Here is a 22,291-nt window from a genome sequence, read left to right as displayed (position 1 = left end):
GTATATCTGGTAACCGGTGTTCTCTGTAGTCACGTGAGTGCTGCTCGGCGACGAATGCTGACTCGCAGCACCAGCTGTGCAGCGGAGCCGGGATGCGATTAACACCTTGGATCTTTCCGTCTGCGCAATTATACGACAACTACTTCCGGTTGTAGTTCCAAAAATAAAACTCACTCCTTGATCAACCCCGTGCCTCACCTGTGCTCGAGCATGATTCGTTTATTTTGAAGTCAAAATAACAGTACTTCCGGTGCTTGCATTCACGAGCCGACTAACTTGACCCAGCCGTGTGAAAGGCTCTCCTGATACTACTGGAGTGAAGGCGTATTTGGAGGGATAGCGATAACACGCTCGGCCGGCGGTGTGGGCTAAAAGACGAGCAGCTGCCGCCGCCGCTGCATCACGGACACACCGCTCAGTGACCGGTGGACTGACGGAGGCCCGGGGGGATTCGGAGAGGCGTGAATGGCAACAACATCTCCTAAAAGAAAACCCTGCCCGTGAGACAACCTGTGTGCCAAATGCGTCCTAGAAAATAGGACGCGCGTTTGCCGTAAATTAGACGTGGGCTCGCGCGGCGGAAGTTTCTGTGATCGATTTTTTGGGGGGAGAGCTTGGTTTATTGGCTGCAGTCATGGACGAGGACAACCAAGGTATGATTCATTCAGTCGTTTCATTCCCGTGATTTGTTGCCATTTCCCTAATCAGAAGGCATGCGCCTCTGCCTCCTCAGTTTGATGATGATAATAACAACAATAATAACAATACCAATGCTATAATAGTAATACATTTGGACATCTAGGACTCTAAACGGAGTTGGTTTGACACCAAAGACATGCCACAAACAGTATTTTGTCACACTAACAAGAAGTTGGCTTCTAAATGTGCAGAAAGCCCCTCACTAATGTTGCTGCTTTCAAGAGCAGTTTAATGTCTACACCGAGGAGGGTGATGATCGACACTCAAACAGATTATAGGGCTCGAAGCGTGGATGAGAGTCAGCGCATCAGTGTCGGTATGTGTTTTTCCTGTGCCTTTGTCAGCTGTGGGCTGTTGCTACTGTGGCCCAACAGGTCCTGTCATGGTCAGCCATGCATGGCCACGAGACACCCATTCCTTTATTGACTCACGAGAACGGCTGAGCTTTTGTTGCAAGAATGTGTTGGCACGGATGCATCTCTCCAACAGGAGCATGCTCATCGTTCAGCACACGGGCGGGTTTAGAAACTTTTGAATGGCAGGGCAGACTTTGGCAGGGTTATTTGGGAGTTGGCACAGGGAGTTTAGTAGAAACGCGTTTACAGTATTGCAAGCTCTGCTCGTTCTTACTTTATTACTGTGCAATGAAACTGTGTAAATAAATACTTGCAAGGTAACTCTAAGTAGCCTGGAGCCATTAACAGAGTCATGTAAAGGCTCCTCCACCCCTCCTGCATATAAGATGCACTTAAAGCCACACAATGCAGCTACACACTGTAGTTTCTATCCTTCTGGTTGTTTAATTTAGGGTTCTTGTAACCTGGGGTTAATCCATGATACCTGTCACCGGCTGACTCAGGCAGAGCAGGCCAATCAGATTCCAGAGGGACCACCCCCTGTTAATCATACACTGCACAAAATCACACTTTAAATTGGCCAAGACCCCTCCAGGTTAAAATGCTCACTCCTGTTGTTTCAGGTTTATAAGTGTGTGGTATTCAGTCCCACTGGCTCACTGCTTACGGAACTGCAGGATGTGACTAATTGCTTGCGTACGGCATGCACGCACGCATGCATGCATGGCACCTGGGTATAAAGCAGCCATTGTGCTGGGTTCAGGCAGCCGGGCCTCCAGCGTTGGGAGACGTCAGCATAGCCACACAGACAGACATATGGTGCTGTGACACCAAACAGAGGTAGCTGTCAGCAGCCTCACAAATTTAATGTCTCCTTTTCCCCTTATGGCACTTTTTGCTGTGAAGATAGATAGATGGATAGGTGGATGGACACAGGGAGTAAAAACATCCACAGTTTGCTGCTTATTGTCTGAACAAATGAGTGCCTACACAACTGTACACACAGGCCCAATGCAAGGTGACAGACTAAAGTAGAGAATGAACAGCAGCAAGTTAGTCAACGAGGTCCACTGTGCGACTGTCGCGCCTCACAAAGTGACACACACACACAGACTTTGCCAGGCCACAAGTTAAGCAGGAGGGAAGACTGGAAAGTGGCGAATGTAATGAGCGAGAAATGCGCGAGGAGGGAAAGCACGTGTGACCACAAAGAGAGCGAGAAGCAGCCGTAGTAGCGGCGATGGTGAGATGTCTGAAAGGGAATGAGAGAGCAAGACAGGAGCTGTGTGTGTGTGTTTGTGTGTGAGAAAGAGCGTGTGGATGGGCTGGATGAAGTGCCAGGACAAACTTGGAGAGTGGCCAGAGAAGTGTGGAGCGTCGCCAGTGAAAGACGACGAGGGAGAGTGGCGGCGGACTGGATATTCTTTCTGAATCAATTCTCCAGTGTGTCAGTGGAGTTTCTCTCAGCAGAAAGTTCTTCTTTTCTGTCATTATTAACTCACTTAACAGCAGGTGGTCTCAGCCTCTCTGTGATTATCTATTAAACCAGGTCGCCCTCTTGATGGGGCCTCACTTTTCATTTCTTTTTCCATCTTTTCTTCCCCTTATGTTGACATATTCTCTTTGCTTTGCTAAAACCTTCTTTGCACATGCTTTTAGCCATGCTTGGCTAAAATGTCAATTTTGCATCCTTTCCAGACATTTTTCTTACTTTTTGTGGGAGTCTGTGCACCATGATAAGGTTCTGAGTTTTTGTTTTGAGTGAAATGTTCAGCTATTTAATGCACTGTGGTGAGATTGTGTGCACTTTTTTATTTTTTTACTTTTTATTTTTAATATTGGAGAATGTGGAGATTTGTCTTTGCCCGCTTGGCCATGCTGTAAAAGGCTTAGCGAGAACGGGTGTATCGTAATCCAGCTGACACACATGACATTCAGCAGTACAATGCCTACTGCCGCAGTACTCCCCTCAATGGACAATGGGCCAACAAGAGGGCCACAAAGCTCTGCTACAGTGAAGCCAGCCTGACCGCACTGACACACTGTAGCTCGCTGTCAAACATTCCCATTTTGCAAGACCGATTTTGTCAGGCTGTCAAATGTACACCTGCATCATCTCTGCTTCCCCTGCTTTCGCTCTGCAGGTTTTTGTTAGTCGATGAGCCGTTTTACCGCGCTTTCGATCAAGTGATGCCCATGTGGTAAGAATCAGAGCATTAGAGATAGACTTTGGCTTTGCAGCGTACCTCATGATTTTGGCTGCAGATCCTCTCTATTTACACACTGTGAAACCAGCCATTTAAACTTGGCAAGGGAGTGCGTGAGTGTGTGTTGCAGCGTGTGGTCTGTGGGGTTGCGGCATGCTGGCGCTCAACTGAGGCAACAACAGGCGCACACAGCGAGGTGGGTTTTAAGATCGTAGAGCCATTCATCTGGCTGCTGCAGGACGGCGCCCGCAGCTTCCTGCTGTGTTCAGGATTTGCGATTTGGATCGTGGGAGTAGTTTTGCAGCTGCTGTCTTCTTCCCCGCAGCCCACACACTGAGAAGTGGCCTTCAAAAAAACACAGGAGCAAATTACGGCTTAATTGTGCCCACCTGTTATTAAGCTAAATCTTCCCTGTTTGTATTTTAACCCTTTGGAAAGAGCTCGCCTGGTTCACCTGTGTGATAGGTGACTATAGAGAAATGGCTCTGGGGAAATTGATAGGTCATGGCTTTTGATGTCAAGTCTGAGGAGGCTCCGGCAGGCAGGCAGTTAGCGTTTGTACGCTGCCTGTGTGACGGTGGAGAACCCGAGGGCCCTGCAGGATGTCAGGGAGCAGCAGTGGGGTGTGAAGAAGGAGAGGCCTGGAGCTCTGCAATGTTTGATGGAGTTCTGAAGAAGACACGTGGGGCGATTGCAGATTGGGTTTTTAGTCCGTTTTCCTCCGCGTACCATCAGCTGCGGCTCATTTAAAATATTCTTAATTTAAAACCCAAAGGTGCAAAGCTACATTTGTACTTGGGTTGAGTCCAGCAGCTGATTGAAGAAAAAGCGATAATCGGTTCATTCTTATTACTATAAATTTAACACATACTACGAATCAGCCGTTTACAATTTCTTAAGTGTAAAGACTTTATGCCTTTTTTTCAGGTTTTTATCTTTGTGCTACACGAAGAAAGCAGATAGTGTAGTATTGATGAGTTCTGTCACCAGTAAGGATTTTCAGATACACCACCTCGGGCTGGCTCTGTGGAGTTGACACCGTTGAGCTCTCACCAGGCCCCTCGTTTGTCATGTGCTTTATGACTCAGTCACACTAGAGTAAAAATAGTCTGACAACCTCATTCCAACTAGAAGAAATAGGTGGTTGCTTGGTGATTGTATTATTAAAAAGTTGCTGTTGTTGCCCAGAGGCTGAATATGCAACACCTTTAACCTGTGGGTCACCACTTTTGATCACAAGATTATTGGACAGGTCACCTGATGGGAGGCAACCAATCTCCAGACTGGTTGCAATCACTCTCAGACAGATTGGCAAAGGTTTGCAAGTAGCTGCTCTCTAACCTATAAAAGCAGACAGATTGCCAATACATTCCAATTCATCTGAGTCAGTCTGTGACGTGCCTGTTTACAATAGACTTGACTCGGCTCAGTGGTTGTATTCTGGTTATGTTCCTATATATAAGCAAGTTTGCCCAACATCTATATCATTTTGCAGCAACTTTGTCACTATTTGAACACTTGGTGAATCCAAAATTGAATTTAAAATCCTTCTCCTGACATACAATGTCTTGAATAATTAGGCCCCATCTTATCTTAAAGACCTCGTAGTACTCTATCCACCCAATAAAGCACTTCACTCTCAGACTGCAATATCTGTGTGTATGTAGATGGCGACAGATTTGGGACTTCCGCCAATTTTTCACAGTTAATCGCTGTATTATCACAAACAGTTTACATGTAATTATCAGCTTGAACTCATTCAGTCACACACTGATAGCAGAGTGACTTTTTTTTATTGCTGTTTTGATGCACCAAATCACTTTGAGGACGTTAACTGACTAAGAGTAGTTGAAGACCTGCTTCCCCATCTTTGAAGCAACCATTTCAAAGGCAATAAGATTGATGTTCACGGCACAATCGCAGTAATTTTGGTCGTGCCATGATCTCTAACCACTGTTTTCCCATGATGCACTCAGTATTTCTGTTTCTTCTTCACTCATCTTTTTCACTCACTATGTGTTTATACATCACTCTGTATTTAATCATTAGTTTTTATGGCTCTCTTCTGCTGAAGGTTCCTTCCTGTTAAAAGGGAGTTTCTTCTTCCCACTTTCACCAAGTGCTTGCTCAAAGAGGTCACCTGACCCCTGTGGGGTTTTCTCTGTATTATTGTAGTGTCTTGAGTTGCATATCATTGTGATTTGATGCTAAATAAATAAAACTGAATTGAGCTGAATTGAATTTTCCCTGGTGTGGCCGATTGAACTATTATTTTAGCCTGAACTTTTCTAGCTCTTACCCAACACAGTACATAAAAACGCAAATGTTCCATGCAGTCAGATCAGACCCTAGGCCAGGGGTGGGCGATCTCAGTCCACGAGGGCCGGTGTCCCTGCAGGTTTTAGATCTCACCTTGGGTCAACACATCTGAATCACATGATTAGTTCGTTACCAGGCCTCTGGAGAACTTCAGGACATGTTGAGGAGCTAATTTAGCCATTTAAATCAGCTGTGTTGGTTCGAGGACACATCTAAAACCTGCAGGGACACCGGCCCTCGTGGACTGAGATTGCCCACCCCTGCCCTAGCCAGTCTTCATTATTACAAACTGGTATTCCAATATATTCACTGCTAGAGAGTGGCTGTCTTGTATGTTGCCTTCTGCACGCTCAATTCAGGTAGCTCCTTCTCCTAAACCACACAGAGCTTTTTCTAGTTGTGGGAAATATGTCTGCTTTGTGCTTCATGCGAAAAAGGACAACTTTGGTAAATATCCTGACCCGATTCCCCCTGAAATTGCCTGAAGTGGATGTGCAATAGCCTGATTCATTGTGGTGGATTTCTTTTTTCCTCCCTTAAATGGAGCAAGCTCGCTCTTGTATATATTACGATTCAATTGGCCGTCTGTCACAAAACCAGTGATGCTTTTAAAAAGTTGGTCTTTCGGAGTGAATAAAGCTGTATTGTCAGGCGGTGAAGGCTAAACTAAAAACTGCCACAGCTAACCTCCAAGATGCTTAAAAATAAGACAAATGAGACTCAATCTCAATCTTCTTATCCAACTCTTGGCAGTTGTGTCTATATCCCAGCTACTTCTTTATGTTTGATGTTCTCATGAATTTCTGAAGGGATGAAAGCGCAGTGGGATGTGTACTTTTGTTTTTTGTTTCCTCTTTGTTTTGGTATCATAAGCTCACATTTTCTGATATTGTTTCAGCTTTTCTGCTCAGTCTCTTAGACTGTTTTGCTCCCACCAGTGTGACTCACCTCTGTTAAGGATTGTGTTTCTTCCTTTGTTGTGGCTGCCGAGTGCTCTCATTGCTGTCAAACACTGGCGGCCATGCACAAGCAGTCACACTTGCATTGGCTCAGTAATTTCCTTGAGAAATCAGTGGGGAGATGGACTTCTGGGTTCTACACTACGCTGGCCATTACTGTATAGACTGAGGTGTGTATGTTTCATCTTTGAGAGGATGGTGAACACAGAGGACTCTTGTCGACTTTGGCCTTCCAGAATATCAGATAGCACTTTATGTTTAACCTTGGCGTCCCCTCAGTGGTTTAAGTTGGACTCGGTACGCTTTAAGAAAGACTGACACATATGGAAATTGACTTTTTGGATTTAGTCTGCTCCAGTGCCTCAGCGAACGTAACAATAAGCGCTAAGTTTCAAGTGAACGCGAGTCATTTGCGTAAATCCTCTTGGACCTCCGCTCTGCCTTTAAAAACAGGTTTGAGGTTCTTTTATAAGAGGCCGTGACGCTGATGGCAAGACTTAATTTTTGTCAGGAGGAGTGGAGGAAAGTATAGCAAAGGGCTTTTTAAAGGAGTATCCAGTTTCCCCTTCATCACCCATGCAGTAGCGTGCAATAAAGCCCTACCGCTAAGCCTAGGCACAGATTGGAATCTGTCTTTGTAGCATTAAGGGGCTTGTAGTGTGCCCCCCCCCCCAAAAAAAAAAAAAAACTCTTTGGAAAGACAAATCACAGCATGCATGCTAGGGATCCCAGGACTCGGAAGTCATGTGCTAAAGTGAGTTTTAGCTAAAGGATGTCCTGCTCTACTTGGGCCTTTTGGGAGTCTGGGTTCATGGCTCATTGGTGGTGGTGGGGGGGTATTCAGGTCTGTAGGAAAGGGAAGAGAAAGCTGACCAAAGTGGACAGGAAAAGGGAGGTTTGGAACAATTATGTAAGCACAGAAAGATTGTTTGACCTGCTGAAGATGCAGGAAAAAGGTGTATCCCCCCGTGACTGCGATTTTTCACAGTCTGCAAACACATCGCACTGTACTTTACTCTTCAGTTACAATGTGCAACTATGATTTGTCAGGCAGACATACTAATTTTGTTTTATGAAAACAGATGCTGCATATTTCTTGGTGAAGGCTTTAACCTGATTACCATCCCCCAACGCTCCCTCTGTCTTTGCACTTAACGACTCTGTTTTACTTCCCTGAACTCACGAGATGACTAAAGTCCTCTCTGTCCCTTTGTTCCACTGATTCTTACTTTTCTATCCATGTTTTGAAGCATCAGCCAGCACTGTATTCTTCATTCTTTTGTACTTATATATTTCTACAAGCAACAAAAGCATCAAAATATAACAAAATATTGATTATAAAACAAATGTTAAAATGCAGTCTTTTTTTCCTCATTTACATGCATACACCCTGTAACATATAGGACTGTAGTACTTGTTTGACATCTTGGTTCATTTTAAGCTTCAGGCTTCAGTCACACTGGATTGGAGACCACTCAGTGACCCCCTGGAAACCCAGCCAGTAGAAAAATCCGTTGAGTTGTGACTCAGAGCCAGGTCACTTTCTAAACAATATTAGAACTTGTGAGCTGCACTTTGGCCTTGGGGGAAGTGCTCCTTTATGCTGACAGCAGCCAACATTTATATCGAACTGAAGTCTCGGCTTGGTTTGAAGTAGAAAATGCTATAATGTGATATCATAATACAGTTGGACGTGTTACGGAGAGGCTTTAGTTTTGTCAAAATTCAAAGGATACAGTCATTTCTCTTGTCCTAATGCTTCTTCCCAGCATAGCTGCTGAACAGACAAAGGAAAACCATGAAAGTCCAGAACACCTTTCTTTTTAGCTCTGTTGTCCACTCTTGGACACTCCGTGTGTGCGCGTGTGTGTCTGTATGCACGTGTCTGTGTGAGTGTGGAACATCTGGCTAGCCCCCAGCCTCTTACAGACCTCTTGTCTTCCCCTAAGGGTTTGTGGCACTGCCAGCCCAGCTTTTAGGAAGGGATTTGCAACAGTCAGTGCCTTTACTCACGAGGTCAACGTGTCAGTAAACTGCTACAGCGAACCCCCGGTCTTTGCTTTTCTTTTTTCTTTTTTTTGCAAAATGTGCATGTTTCCACCTCCTACCCCCACTGCCTTTTTTGCTGTAAGATGCTGCTGCATCATGCAAAATTCATTCTTCTTTCATCGTGAGAGAAAACGAGCTGTGACTGCGCCGCTGGTGCCGTGGAGGAGGCTGAGGTTGTTGCAGTCATGTAGTCTTGGCTCTCACGTCCCCCATCATCAGCTCTGTGCAATTCAGACTAGCAGCAGTGCTCCGTTTGGCTCAGAGAGAGGCTAGAAAAAGTGCAGCAGGATGACCGTGTGACACACGGACTCTTGAGCAACCTGTCAGTGTGTGTATTGGTGTGTGCATGATGGTGTATTTGTACAGGGAGTCGGTTTGTATATGTTTAGGCGAGGGAGATGGAGACATGCAGCTGTGGCACAGTTTCAAAGAGAGTTTGATAGGGAAGCTGATGCTGCAGTCAGATACTCAAACTAGGTTAGTGGTGCAAGGCTCAGCCCAGCTGTGTATACCTCATATTTCTATAGAAACGTGTTTAAATGACTGTGAATGTATGCATCTGTGTAGACATTCTCACACAGAGGGTTAGTGAGTCCTGTAAGTCCTCTCCACGCTTAGACAAATGGAGATCAATCAGGCAGAGATAACATGACATTTAGTGGATTATAGGTCATGGGTTCGAGTCACTTGCTGCCACTTTCCTACTTGAGTGCTGGAAAACTCACGAATGCACATATCTATATAAACAGGATTCAAGAAAGATGGCAACCCTGAATGGAAAAAGTGGTATTTTCCTCTAAGTCTGTCATGTGAATTGTAGTGTGATGTGTCACCAGGATTTTCTGCACTTCTTGCCACAGTTTAAGGTTCTTTTCCTTTGCCCTGACCCTTGAATTGTTAAATTGTTTTCCAAGACAGGATGTCTTTTGTTGCTGTAGTGAGGACTGTGAGTCGCCCTGACAGAGCAGGTCAGGCTGACAGGCTGCAGAATAGTCCGCAAGTGCACTGATAAGCAGGAGCATCTATGTGGACAATAGTAGCTCGACTTGTGGCCGCACTTAAAGACACATTCACACGACCCCTACGGATAAAAACTCACGCTTCCTGTTCTTGTCCACAATCTTGCATCCACAGCATGTAACTTGTGGCACATTAATGGCACAGCAACCACTGGTAATGATTGGGCACGCTTGATCAACCAGCATACTCACTACTAAAATCCACACACACCGGTAGAGAGTGGCCCTCAGGGTTATCTCAGGGGTTGAGTAATTTACAGTCACTCTCAGGCACAGGTTCATTCACTCTACTTGTTGGCCTTTGCCACATTGAATATCTGTCATCATCAAAGGGAAACTATTGTGCTTTTTCTTAGTTTCTGTCAGTGCATGTAGAGATAATCCCTGTGAGACAGAAGCTGAGGTTCAGACTGCTTTAAATGCTCCATTTCAGGCGGTTTATTTATTTTAGGATCTGTATTATGTCAAAAAGAGCAGAAGCTCTTTCACTACAGGCACATGGCTCTCACTGAAGGCACAGAAGCTCCACCCACCTGGTGTTCAAATACTTTATTTGTTTAGGACAGCCAATTAAAAGAAAGTCAGCTCAAAGTGAGAGGTGCTGATGAACTGAACATGAAATGAATACAAAATAAATAAGGATTGTTTTGAACTTTAAATTGTGCAAAGCCGCTCTAGTAGAGTTCGACGGGGTGTTTTTTTTTTTTTTGTCTTAATTATATAATGCGGCCAGAGGAGCATGATGCAAATGCTCTGTGATTAATTTCCTCATCATAAATGGACTCAGCTGATACACAAATGGAAGCAATAATGAGTAATTATTGTTATTTTCCTCGTGGTAAAATCACCAGCTCTCTGACGCTGACACTCCCAGGAGATGTGTTGCTGTCATAAATGCCTGCAAGCCATCGGGAGGCAATACATGTGTGTAGCTATGTAGTAAAACATGGGACTTTCAGCACTGGTCTGTCTAAAAGGAAGTGGGAAACCAATCTGCTAGCTTTCGGTTAGATTAGAAGAGCTGATATTCAAATGTGTCCTGTCTCCCCAGTTGCTATTTTCATATCTTCCAAATCATTATTTCCTCGTGCACTTTCCGTGTATGACCCTCATTAGCCACATCTTATATGTACAGGACACATACAAGGAAGCATGTGTGGCTAATCTTTCATGCACTTACAAAGAAGTTAAATGCAAAAGTCAAGTTCCCCGGGTGCACTTCTATAATGCTGTTTTTTCTGTACATTAGCGCTTAATGTAATGCAATCAATGCATCATCATTTTCCACAGGCAGGCTTGATGAGCTCACAATTGGTCTTGTTAATTTGGGCTCCACATGTTACAGATTAATCGACCCTGACAACCAAAAATTGTGTTTATATACAGCACACATTTCTAGGCACTTGTCTGGACTCTCATCTATCATGCGCCACCGTTAGAGAGGCATCCAATTGGGCCCAGTTTGCAGCGGGACAAGCGAGGCCAAACATACCAGCCAGAGTCCTAAAGAGGTATCTTCAGCAAAAAGGCAAAGGGAACATCCTGCAACAGATGGTGTGCATCAAACAGAGAACTGATCTCTTCTCACAGTATTACAAGAAGAGACAGTCGACACTGAGACGCTCTAAATCCACATAAAAACTGTGGCGAGTTCTCCAATATGCTACGCTCAAGCTCATTGCCAAGTGTTATGCTGAGGCACCTCAGTGTGTCTAAACATTATCATTATATGAAGTACTTCTTGGTGTCAAACCTTCCATTTTTACCATTTTGTGCACCTTCTGCACGCCACAAAAACATAACATGCTCTGGAAAATATTATAAAAGCAAACATCATCCAGTTATAACAACAATTATGCTTCCAGCAAAAACACATTACAGCAGTACATAGAAAAGAAACGGGGTTTAATTAATTTTACTGCTAATGCAATGCCGAGGCCACATGAGCCAACACGGTCATCCCGAGTGTTTTAATGCGACTTTCATCTGACTCTGTATGGAAAAACAAGCGTGTGCTACTCTGTGGTAATGATGCAAGAATCAGAAGCGTTTTCTTCTAATCAGCGCTCAGCTAGTGGGATTTAAAATGAGAGGTTAAATAAAGGGCTCTTGTTTGCAGAAGCTCAGATTCTGGAAAAACCCTTTTACCCAGAACCTGGGAAGGAGCGATCGTCTGAACCTGAACCACCCACATATTTTGTGTAATAAAGGAGGAAAAAAGCTCAGGTTTTAACTCTGTTATGAACTTCTTTTTCCCCCTCTCCACCTCCTCACATGCCTCTTGTCCTTCCTGCTCTTTTGCAAGAAGAAAAGTGGAAATAAAGTCCAACTCGTCAGCTGGAGTGTCTCTTTGCTCTACTGACTGCCTCTCCCTCTCTGTATTCCTGTATATCATGTATACTTTTTTCAAGATTTTTAGGCCTGAACCCAATATAAACAGCCTGTACTGCTGCCTCCTCCATTTCTGTCTCTCTGTTGCTGCTCATCTGCTCAAGGCTTGCATATCAGACAGTGTGTCACACTGCAGTCACTTCCTGGGATGAGGGGACAGAGGTGCAACTAAGAGTGTCTAGAGGACTTGCGTGTCGTGACAACCTCAGAGAAGATGGACCTGCATGGTTTACTGTGTTTCTTCTTCTAATCAGGCCTCTGACTTTAAATGGCTAAAATGGGCTTGCTCAGCCCGGTCTCCTTGGCTAGTTTCATGCCTGTTAAGCTGTCATTATTATTGTAATCTCTTTGATCATTCTTGACATTATGGACCATTGATTTCAGACTGTGGGTAGCAGAAGCAATTAGGATTCTGATTTTTACACCACAGACATTGATTCTGGTGGCTGTCCGTAGCAGATTTGAGTTCCTTTACTGAGGAAGGCCACATGTGGGAGCTTACAAATATCTGACATTAAAGTACAGACAGGAACAGACTAGCAGCGGTGTTGTGACCACAGACCATAGTGGCAGTGGAATTCTGCGCGTTACAGCACTGACAGGTGAAACTAATGCGTTGGACTAATATCAGCTTTGTGGTGAGCAGTTGAAACGACTATCCATGCAAACAAAGGATGGGATGTGAAATGTGAAATGTGTTAATGGACTACCCACACGACCTCAGCCTCCATCGTCCACGAGTAATAAACTTTCAGCTTCAAACTGATGGGTGACAAGCAGTTTGACTTATATTAGGCAGGAGCTGTAGAGTCAACAGCAACGCATGGCCGAACTGAGGGGTCAAATTCTGATAAACAGATCCTCTTCACGTGGTTGGTGATGCTCAGGGAACATTTATTCACCATTTTGAAAGCGCTGCTTTTCTAGTGATTGTGCATTGGGAAGTTGGAGCTTTGGTTGAGTAGATTGATTAGTTTGCACATGTGTAAAAATGCTGTCAACTTCCATTTATTTTTCATTATGCAGTCCTCAGCCACCCCAAGTTTACTCTGTAGTTTGCACAATTCTAATGAGCTTGAAAGTCAGTATCTGGTGTGACCACCTTTATTTTTCAACACAGCCTGAAGACGGCTTTCTTGCGATTTCTTTAAGTCGTCTTCAGGAATAGTTCTTCAGGCTTCTTGAAGGACACTCAAAGCTCTTCTTTGGATGTTTTTGTGCCTTTTGTTCCATTCTCTGTCAAGATGATCCCACACTGCTTCAACAGTGGTAACGTCCGAGCTCTGGGGAGGCCAATCCGTGACTGATATTGTTCAGCAGTCAGGACTACAAATGAATGACAAAGTAACCAATGTCCAAAGAAAAGCTTTGAAAGAGCTTCACAAAGCTTGAAGAACTATTGCTCAGGACTATTTTTAAAAGGTCTGGCTGCTTAAAAGCAAATTCTAAAGAGACTAAATGTATATCTATAGAATAAATATACATTTCGACTTATTTTCTTTGATCCCTCTTCTTACGTTTGAAGGCAATACCGCTTAATACTGAGCACAGAAACTGAAGATCTAGAAATATATGAAAGAAATAAGAAACAATATTGTTTAGAGATGGCAACAGCGTGCTGTATCACACGAGAAGTTGGGTTATAAGTTTTCCCAGTACAGCAGTAGCATTCTGGCTTAAATAAGCACTGCCTTGCCTAGCCCACTACATTTGGTAAAGTTAGGCTGATTAGACAGTTGGTGGTTCAGGGAGGGGTTCTGGGAATACTCTGTCTTGTTAGGAAAGTTTTACACAGTTTGAGACAATTTGCCATCTCTGCCTCTTAGTTCTGGTTAGCTCTGAGCAGCTTAACCAAACATTTCATAAACAAGGGGTGAAAAAGAAGTATTTTTCTCATAGCAGAAATGTTTTCTGTCTTTTCTTATTTTTGCGAGCATCTTTCAACCCCTTGGGTGATCCACAAGCCCCACTTCGGGATCCATTGTTGTAAACAGCAACTTGAGTTTTTGAGTTTCTCGTGCTCAGGCTATCCTGTAATTAGCTGTGTAGGCTGGCTGGGAAAGGAGATTGCTGATTATTAAACGAGGGAGCCGTCATCTCGACACATTTGACTCAACAGAAAAATTCTTCAGGGCTTATTGTAGCCCCCACGCATGCAGGCTTCTTGACTTGGGAGTTGGCGGTGTTTGTGTAACAGTTGAGTCCTCCGTCAATTAGGAAAGGTCTTGTCTAGACAGGGTGTGAGATTACAAAGAGCGGAAAAGAAAAAAACAAAACTGCAATTGGGTTAATCTCAAACATACCTATGCTATCACTGTCAGCTTGTGATTGGTGAGGCAGCAGGCTGTCAAGATCACTTTCTTTCCTTCAGATTTCTTTGCTTTCTGGTAAAAAGGCAAGTAGGATGTAGTGTGTGTGATAAGAAAAGGTCTCCGTCTTTCTGCTGTTGACAGACTTTCCACAGACTGACGGTGCGATCGTTTATCAGTTGCAATACTTGCAAAACTGTGTAAACTGTTTCAGTCAAAACGCATATTCAGCAGCAATAATTCAGCACTTCGTGAAAGAATTCGTTAACAGTCATGATGAAAGGCCATCTATGCGCTCAGTGACTCGAAATTTACAGAAGGTGAAAACAATACCAGCGTCTGTGACGTGGCAGGCAACCAGGGATCGTATCACAGCAGCCGCTCGAGCAATTTGTCTGAGAATAATTGCATATGATGACCCAAAAATAAACCAATGAGAGAATGCCTTTCGAGTCCAAAGGGAAAAGGAAGCTTTAGAGTGAAATTTGGCAAATGCACTTCATGAATACTTGACTGTGACTAGTGGGTTGTGTGAAGAGACTGTCTTGCTTCAAGGGATTGTGTTATATGGTCTTTGAGGCTTTGAAGAATCAAACGGCCATGTTGTGTTTGATGTAACCTTTGATTTTCCTTTGTAATCTAATTTTCATAAAGGGGAATGCTTTGGTTGTCTCTGAGATGAGCGCCAACAACAAGTGACTGCTGTAGATTTGGAAGTCAGTCATATCTTTGAGGCGAATGAACAGTGCAAAGAGAGATTTTTCTTTTTCTTGATATTGATGGAGCTTCGTGGTGGTTGCATGTATTAAATAAATACAAAATTAAAACATGAGACAGGTTTCCATACTCAAAGAGAATAAAGTATTGTGTCTAAATGTGTCAGGTCCAAGAACCAAATGCAGTTTCCCACATCAGATGTGTTTTTCAGTGCTCAAACTGGGCAGTTTGAGTGTTTTTAACAGGCAGAAGTTCTTTTTATCATTCACACAAATATAAAATTTCACTGCATCTTTTATTTTAGCCAGGTTCATATGTTGATCTGGCGGTTCACATTCCTTGTAGGATGAAGTGTGATCACTTTAGTGACCTCTGAACTTTTGAATCTTGTGGATTCATCGGGTCAGTGTTTTAATTTCTTGTAGGTGCAGGCATATGAAAAACCTTTAGCAGCAGTGTGGAAAGTGAAAGCATTGGTGATGGCGTGACAAGCCGCTCTATCATGCTTGTCTTGCACCTTTTCTTGCAGTTAGTGGAGAGGGGGCGGCTGGTAAGACTTGGCTTGGCGTGAGAGTGCTTTTTAAAAACACTCCCTTAGAGCTCAGTTGCTGGTGCGCTCTCATGTCCGAGACATCCATTCGTTTTGCTGCATGCCTTTTGGTATGTCTTCTGCACCGTTCAATATTGCATTCACTCCACTTATCCTGCACTACTGACCTTGATAACTACACGTATTATGGTTTGTTTAGGTTCTTCTGATATTTCTCTTGATTATGGTGTGTTCACCTCCCTTGTTTGTCATAGACATGCATTTTTATTTTGATAGGCAGAAAACTTTCATCTGATCCATCCATCCATCCATCCATCCCTCCCTCCCTCCACCATTTACCCAGGTTTGAGTTGCAGGGGCAGTGAAAGCCGACATGCGCAGACCTCTGTCTCTCTAACAATTCTTCCAGCTCTTACGAGGCAAAACTAAACCAGGGTCTCCTCCCAGCAGGACATGCCCGAAACACCTTGCCTAGAAGCTGCTGGTCAGATGGCCGAATCACCTCAACTGGCTACTTTTGATCTGAGCTCCTCATCCTATATCTAATGGAGTGCCCAGAGATTCTTCAGAGTAAGCTAACTTCTTCCACTTGTAAATACAGGCTGTTTTGGTCACAACTTAAAGCTCTTGATCATAGGTAAGGGTAGGAATGTAGGTCACTTTCAGGCTCAGCTCTGTTTTCACCACAACACATCACTATGGAGTCAGTCCGTGAGTCTTTCATTCGACTGTCCCTCATTTGTGAACAAGATCCCAAGATACTTAAACTCCTCCACTTGGGCAACAACTCATCCCTAACCCCGAGTGGGCACTCTACCATTTTCAGGCTGAGGACCTTGACCTTGAGTTTGGAGGTGCTCTTTCTTATTCCTTTTGTTTCATACTCGTGAAACAGTGTGAAACAAACTCTTCCATGCATGTGGGTCAGTTTGAAGTCTTGTTGGCAAAGTTAGGTCCAAATCAGAGGAGGCAGAGAAATAATTTCAGACCTGGAGCAGTGTCTGGCTGTGTGTGTGAGGTAAAAAAGTATTATTTTACTATTTGTATATTCAGTACTGGTGCATGTTTGAAACTACAAGTGCAATGCAGTGATCTCATTGGTCAGATCTGCTTATTTGCATGCTATAAGATAGAAAAATCGAGCTTGGTGTGAAAACATAAATGTCACAGATTCTTGAGTGAAATTACACCATGGTTGTGAAGAGCTGCATAAAGAATGGGTGAGTCTGAAAAATGTATTTAACGAAATAGTCACAGATTTTACAAGTCCGGTGTGTAAAGGCTCAGTCTCACTTATTCTCACTTAGTTCATTTCCATAGTGTTCATATTAAAATTAAAGTCAGAATCAAGGAAAACTTTTCCCCAGTTTATTAAGCTTTTACTGCAAACATGAAGTACAAATAATGGAAGCCATTACTGATGAGATTTTTTTAAGGGATTCAGATTCAATAAAATGATATTGAACCCCAGCTGCAAAACGAATACACTCTGCTGCTGCTGTTAGGGTTTGCTGCCTTACCTCACTCTGCTGCACCATCAGTGCTGCTGATCTAATATGGAGTGCACAGCAGATGTATTTGGAAGCTTTTATTAAGCGGAGATGGGCATTTTGATTTCTCTGTTAGTGCTGATGTGGGAGCTGAGTGTTCTCATGTGGAAAGTGGCTGATGCATCTTAAGAGATAAGAAGGATGAGTTGAAAATAAAAGACAATGCACAGAATCTGATTTAAAGAATAAGATTAGGCGGTGTATGGAGAACTGGTTGGGCCCGACTGGACAGTTGCAGTAAGAGGAATGTGTGCTATTTCCACACCGCTGCTGTCATCTGTCAAGAGGCAGAAACTGTCAAAGAGGCTGTCGGTGCGTGTGCCTGTGTGTGTGTGTGTGTGTGTGTGTGTGTTTCTCTGTGCCTGTGCATGCTTGAGAGCAGTGAGTAGGAGTAACGCCGAGGGGAAGAACAATTACTACACACCTACCAGCCACAATTGCAGCTTACATGAGTGCGGAACAAGCTGCTAAAAACAGTGTAGATGCTCTTATAGCAGTCAGCCACAGTACTGCCTGTTACAGGGCAGACCACCATAAGGCCCCGCGCCTCTTCTGAATGCATGTCAATCATCATGAGAACCGAGGAGAAGAAAAGACAATGTGGTTTGTGTGTTTTATTGTAAAACTCCGATGAGAATAGGGATCTTGTTGAGTCACATATTGGTATCTTGTATTTTAACTATAGCAGTGACATAAAGATTTGCTAAATATGAGAAATGAATGTGAATATAAACCATTTGGAGGTCATTTTTTCCCCATGTGTCACCTACTTTGAAACACCAACTCTCCCTTACATCATTCTCCACAGTCTGGCGTTGGCTGTGCTGTCAACTTGTGTGAGTTCTCCTTAAGTAGCCTGTTGTGGGAATGGTTTCTGGCATCCTCATGTTTATGTGGTTGCTATTGTTACATGGAGCCCAACCTAGTGCACTGAACTGCTGCAGACATCCCCTCCATTGTCTCACTGAAAACCTGGTGAAAATCAGGAAATGTTTCGCTGTCTCTTTTTGCTGTTGTGCTCTATCATGGTTCTGTTCAAGAGTGTTACTCTCAAAAGAGCAACTCTCAAGCTCATGAACATATAACCAGCGAGAAATCAGGGTAACCACAGAACTGGCCTACCAACCACTTTCTAATTCAATAGAGAAGCTCTGTTACCAATTCTGTGTCAAGATAACCGGCGTGAAAATAATTTCAAAGAGAGAATATTGGTATTGTTTGTTAATTAATTGCCCCCTGGCCTGCTGTCATGTTCACCCAAGGCCACTTTACTGGATGCATCTTGCTAGTACCAGCTTGGACCCTCTTTTGGTTTCAATAAGCTCCTCATTTCTTCTACAGTCGCATCCAGAAGTTTCATACTGTGAACTGAGGCCTTAATTCTTCGTGGCATAGATTCAACAAGGTGCTGGAAACATTCCTCAGAGATTTTGGTATTGACAAGATAGGATCACACACTCGATGCAGATTTGTCAGCTGGAGATCCATGGTGCTAATCCCCCGCTACACCACATCCCAAAGGTGCTCTGTTGGATTGAGATCTGGTGAATGTGGAGGCCATTTGAGCACAGTGAACTCACACTCATATTCCAGAAACTAGTTATACTTTGAAATATATATATTTTTTATATTTTCCAATAAAAGCCACATGATTCAGCTCTAATCTCTTTTGCAGTAGTGTTTCGTGTCAGACAGTAACTGGGGTCCTTCTGTCTGTCGTGTATTATTCAAGGCCCCGGGCAGTTTTCAGCTTCATTAGGTGCATTCGTAAATATATTTTATAGCTCTAATGTGCCCTTTAGCACTTCTGTATACATCCACAAGTATTAATTGTTGTGCTTTTTGAAATTTCTTTTTTATATAGAATGTGATCACTGAGTTCAACAAAGAATTACATTGAGATTATGTAAGTGTGGATCATGAGTGGACTTGAAAAACAGCCTCAGTTATCTGTGGCATGAATAATTTGCATGTGATCTCTTTTTATGACCACTATGAAAATCTGGAGCAGGCAAGACACATTTATATCGGGGTCATAAGACTTTGCCACTAATCATAGCTGATTTTTTTTTTAACTCACTGACCTAAAAACTGTAAGAAAGGAGAATGATCTGCAAACATGCTTCCGGTTTGGCTTCTTTTTAACCTGGGTTCTTCTTTTCCATTTTATTAAGATATTAAGAAATAATGCTAAACACTAAACAGCTCTAAGGAACACAATCCATGAAGTAAAACTTAATCTTAACAAAGTACACACTGAAATTGGCCATTTGCCCTGACCCATGCCAGCTGAGCTCATCACAGATGTATTGTTTTGCACATAGGACTTTTTTGACACACTGCAAGGCTGTGGATATCTTTCAATTGTCAGTAATTAGCATCTTTTCATGATGATTTGAGCAAACATGTTACAATCAATGATGTATTATTCTAACAAAGGGATCGTGGGTTTTTCATTGATTGTGTCATTGTTTCTGGTAACTCTTTCAAAACCAAGAATTTTCCCTCAATAATCTTCTGACAGCTGTTTAAGGATAGCATGGAATTAATTTGTCTTACACACTTTGTTCAGTATGGGCCTAATAAAGTGACTGTACCACAAGAGTAGTCGACACTCAACTCATATGGTGTATTTTTATGTTAAAAACACAAACATAGCAAGTGATTATAGTGCTTATATACTTTAAAATTAAATATATAAATTTGCTTTTTGGACACTTATTAAAACTGGGGCTCTTCATGTTCCCTGGGCTCTGTTTTTCAGGCTTTAGAAAATCTAACTCAACATGGGAGACTTTAACCATTCAAAGGTCTTTTCACACCATCTTAGTTGGTAAAAATACAACAAAAAGAGCAGGAAGGTCCAAGTAGACAGGACCTTTACCTGTGAAAGTAGGGTCACCCATACGTATATGAATTGCATAACAAAGCTTTAATAAGTCTGGTTAACAGTGAGTAAGTAGTGGTTCCATAGTGTAGTGGAGCAGGGTATCACTTACTAGTGTGATCCCCCCAGTGCTGGATGAATGGGAGGGAAAAAATCAAACATGGATCCATCCATCAATATTGATGCTCCCTTGGGGAATAAGCAGCTTTACCTGTTAACAGTAAATATATGCATCTTAATATAAAGTGCTAATCATAATCAGTTAAGTATGTCTCTCATACAACCAGTAACAGCACATGGCTTGTGACCTTTTTGCTGACCCGTAGAGCCGGTGATGACCCGTCTGGTTACAGGGCTTGAAGACTAGAAAACGATGCGTGTGAGACTGAGAAGGGGAAGATTCAGACTCGGTGACCTTTCTGTTGGAAATGTTCGGGATCACGTGGTGTCTGTGAAAACTTCAGCACAGGGGCAGTTACTCATCCGTGCATTCTTGGCTACAAATGGAGGGGAAAAAGGCTAAGCACGCAAGTTTGAACTGTTATGATGATGTATTGATTATAACTGGAGCAGCAGCCCCCTAAGTCATAATATAAAATGGCTGAGTGGTGTTGCATTGGTAATCTATGTGGCTGAGCCTAGAGTTGAGCGTGGAGCGTTTGTATATAACCTAATTTAGATTTTTTGAAAAAATGGAAATACACACTCACAAACATCTAGATGTATAGTGCATCTGATGCCCAGGGCCGGCTGCACAGTGATATTTGGCCTTATAATCATATCACATTACTGAGTTTTCCACATGCTACAAAACACACACAGCAGGGGATTGTTAACCAAAACAGATTTGATCTTCTCAGACAATTTGTCCCATTCTCCGGTCCAGTCGAGCTCTTTCAGCCAGAGTAGGAGGGATGGAGGAGTGTTTTGCGCATTTCAGACGTAGGTTGTCCGCGGGGTCTCTTTGCTCCACAATTACCGCTTTATGAGGATACTTAACTGCAGCCAAGAATCGAGAACAACAGAGGCAGAGACTGTGAAGATGTCTGGTGGGCTGCTATCTGTTCACTCTTGTGCCTTTACTTTTCTTTGCCGTTTGGCACTAAACACTCCCGTTTGTGTCTTTGTTTCTCTTAGAAGCAGACTCGTCACAACTTTCTTTGCGCTTTAACCCTCCACAGACCCTTTTCCACGGGTTCAGCATTACACTCAATGAAAAATATTACACATTTCAGTCAACAAAGCAGTCCTTGTAGTAGCTGTTTTGGGGCTATCACGGGATGGAGTTTGTCATGGATACCAGTTACAATTTTTCTGTGCTCTCCAGGCATGACAAACCTTTAAAGTTCTAGAGTTTCATATTTTTTTAACAGGGTCAACAACGAACTTTTAGTCTGATTTCACAGAAGTGGCTTGACATTTTTGGGCTTGTTTGCTATCTTGCAAAGACTTGGATAAGAGGGCTGATACAACTTTGTCTGTCTAGGCAATATGAAACCACTTCTAGCAGCTGGTTTGCTTATTGTAGGCTAGAAACAGAGGAAACAGTCTTGATAAAAAGATCCACCTGGCAGAACCTCTGTTTACTCATCAACATGATGTACTGCTTTTTTTTTTTTGTTTTTATTTTTTGTTTAATCTGTGTGGAAAACCAAAGTGTTCAAAGAAGAAAATTTTTTTTAAGTGGTTGCACTCATTTTCTGGAGTCTTGTTGCTGTGCCGTGTCTTCAGTTGAGTAGTTGCTGCAGGAGTAAAGTATTAGATTTAGAGATTTGATCACAGAATCTAGTAATGTGATTAAAGGATCCCAAAAATGAGCAAAGTACAGTAGATTCGTTTTTATTAGATGGCTGAGTATGTATCAGTCTTTCTGCTAAGTAAGAATACATTAAGACTGAATCAAATATATTTAAACATTTCAGGATACATCATTTTTCTAATCGTTCAGTCACTCCAGAGTAAAAACAGAACTGCAACCTTCTTATGGCTGTGTTAAATCGGTGATTGGTTGGTAGTTGCATTCAGTTTTCTCATATTCATCAACTGTAGCTGAGGCAGCTAGTTGATCACCCACTGGTTGAGCGTGCAACACCCTAAACCTGTAGGTTCCAACATGTTGGAAATCTGTCTGAGTCAGTCCATAACATCTCTTTTTGAACAAGTCTTTCCAATAAAGGACTTTCCTCAACTGGTTGCCAACTGGTTGCATTCTGGTCATATTCCAAGAAACTATGTAATTTTGCAGATAAATCACCATCGTACAGCAAACTGCATTGCTG

General features: G+C 42.9%; 1 protein-coding gene across 2 annotated transcripts in view; it reads left to right on the top strand.

Moving 5' to 3' along the window:
• Positions 1-250: 250 nt before the first annotated feature.
• The window catches only part of cyth3b (cytohesin 3b), a 44,057-nt gene continuing 22,016 nt past the window's right edge, over positions 251-22,291 (top strand). Inside the window, exon 1 of one of the 2 annotated variants that reach the window (XM_003456335.5) lies at positions 251-653. In XM_003456335.5, coding sequence (XP_003456383.2) covers positions 635-653 — 19 coding nt within the window. In that variant the 5' untranslated portion in view covers positions 251-634. Of the gene's footprint in view, positions 654-16,105; positions 16,146-22,291 lie in introns of those variants that run through there. The other variant, XM_025906968.1, reaches the window with a different exon arrangement.

This window comes from Oreochromis niloticus, linkage group LG4 (genome assembly GCF_001858045.2).
Source record: "Oreochromis niloticus isolate F11D_XX linkage group LG4, O_niloticus_UMD_NMBU, whole genome shotgun sequence".
NCBI classification, from domain to species: Eukaryota; Metazoa; Chordata; class Actinopteri; order Cichliformes; family Cichlidae; genus Oreochromis; species Oreochromis niloticus.
This window is presented reverse-complemented; position numbering and strand designations above follow the sequence as displayed.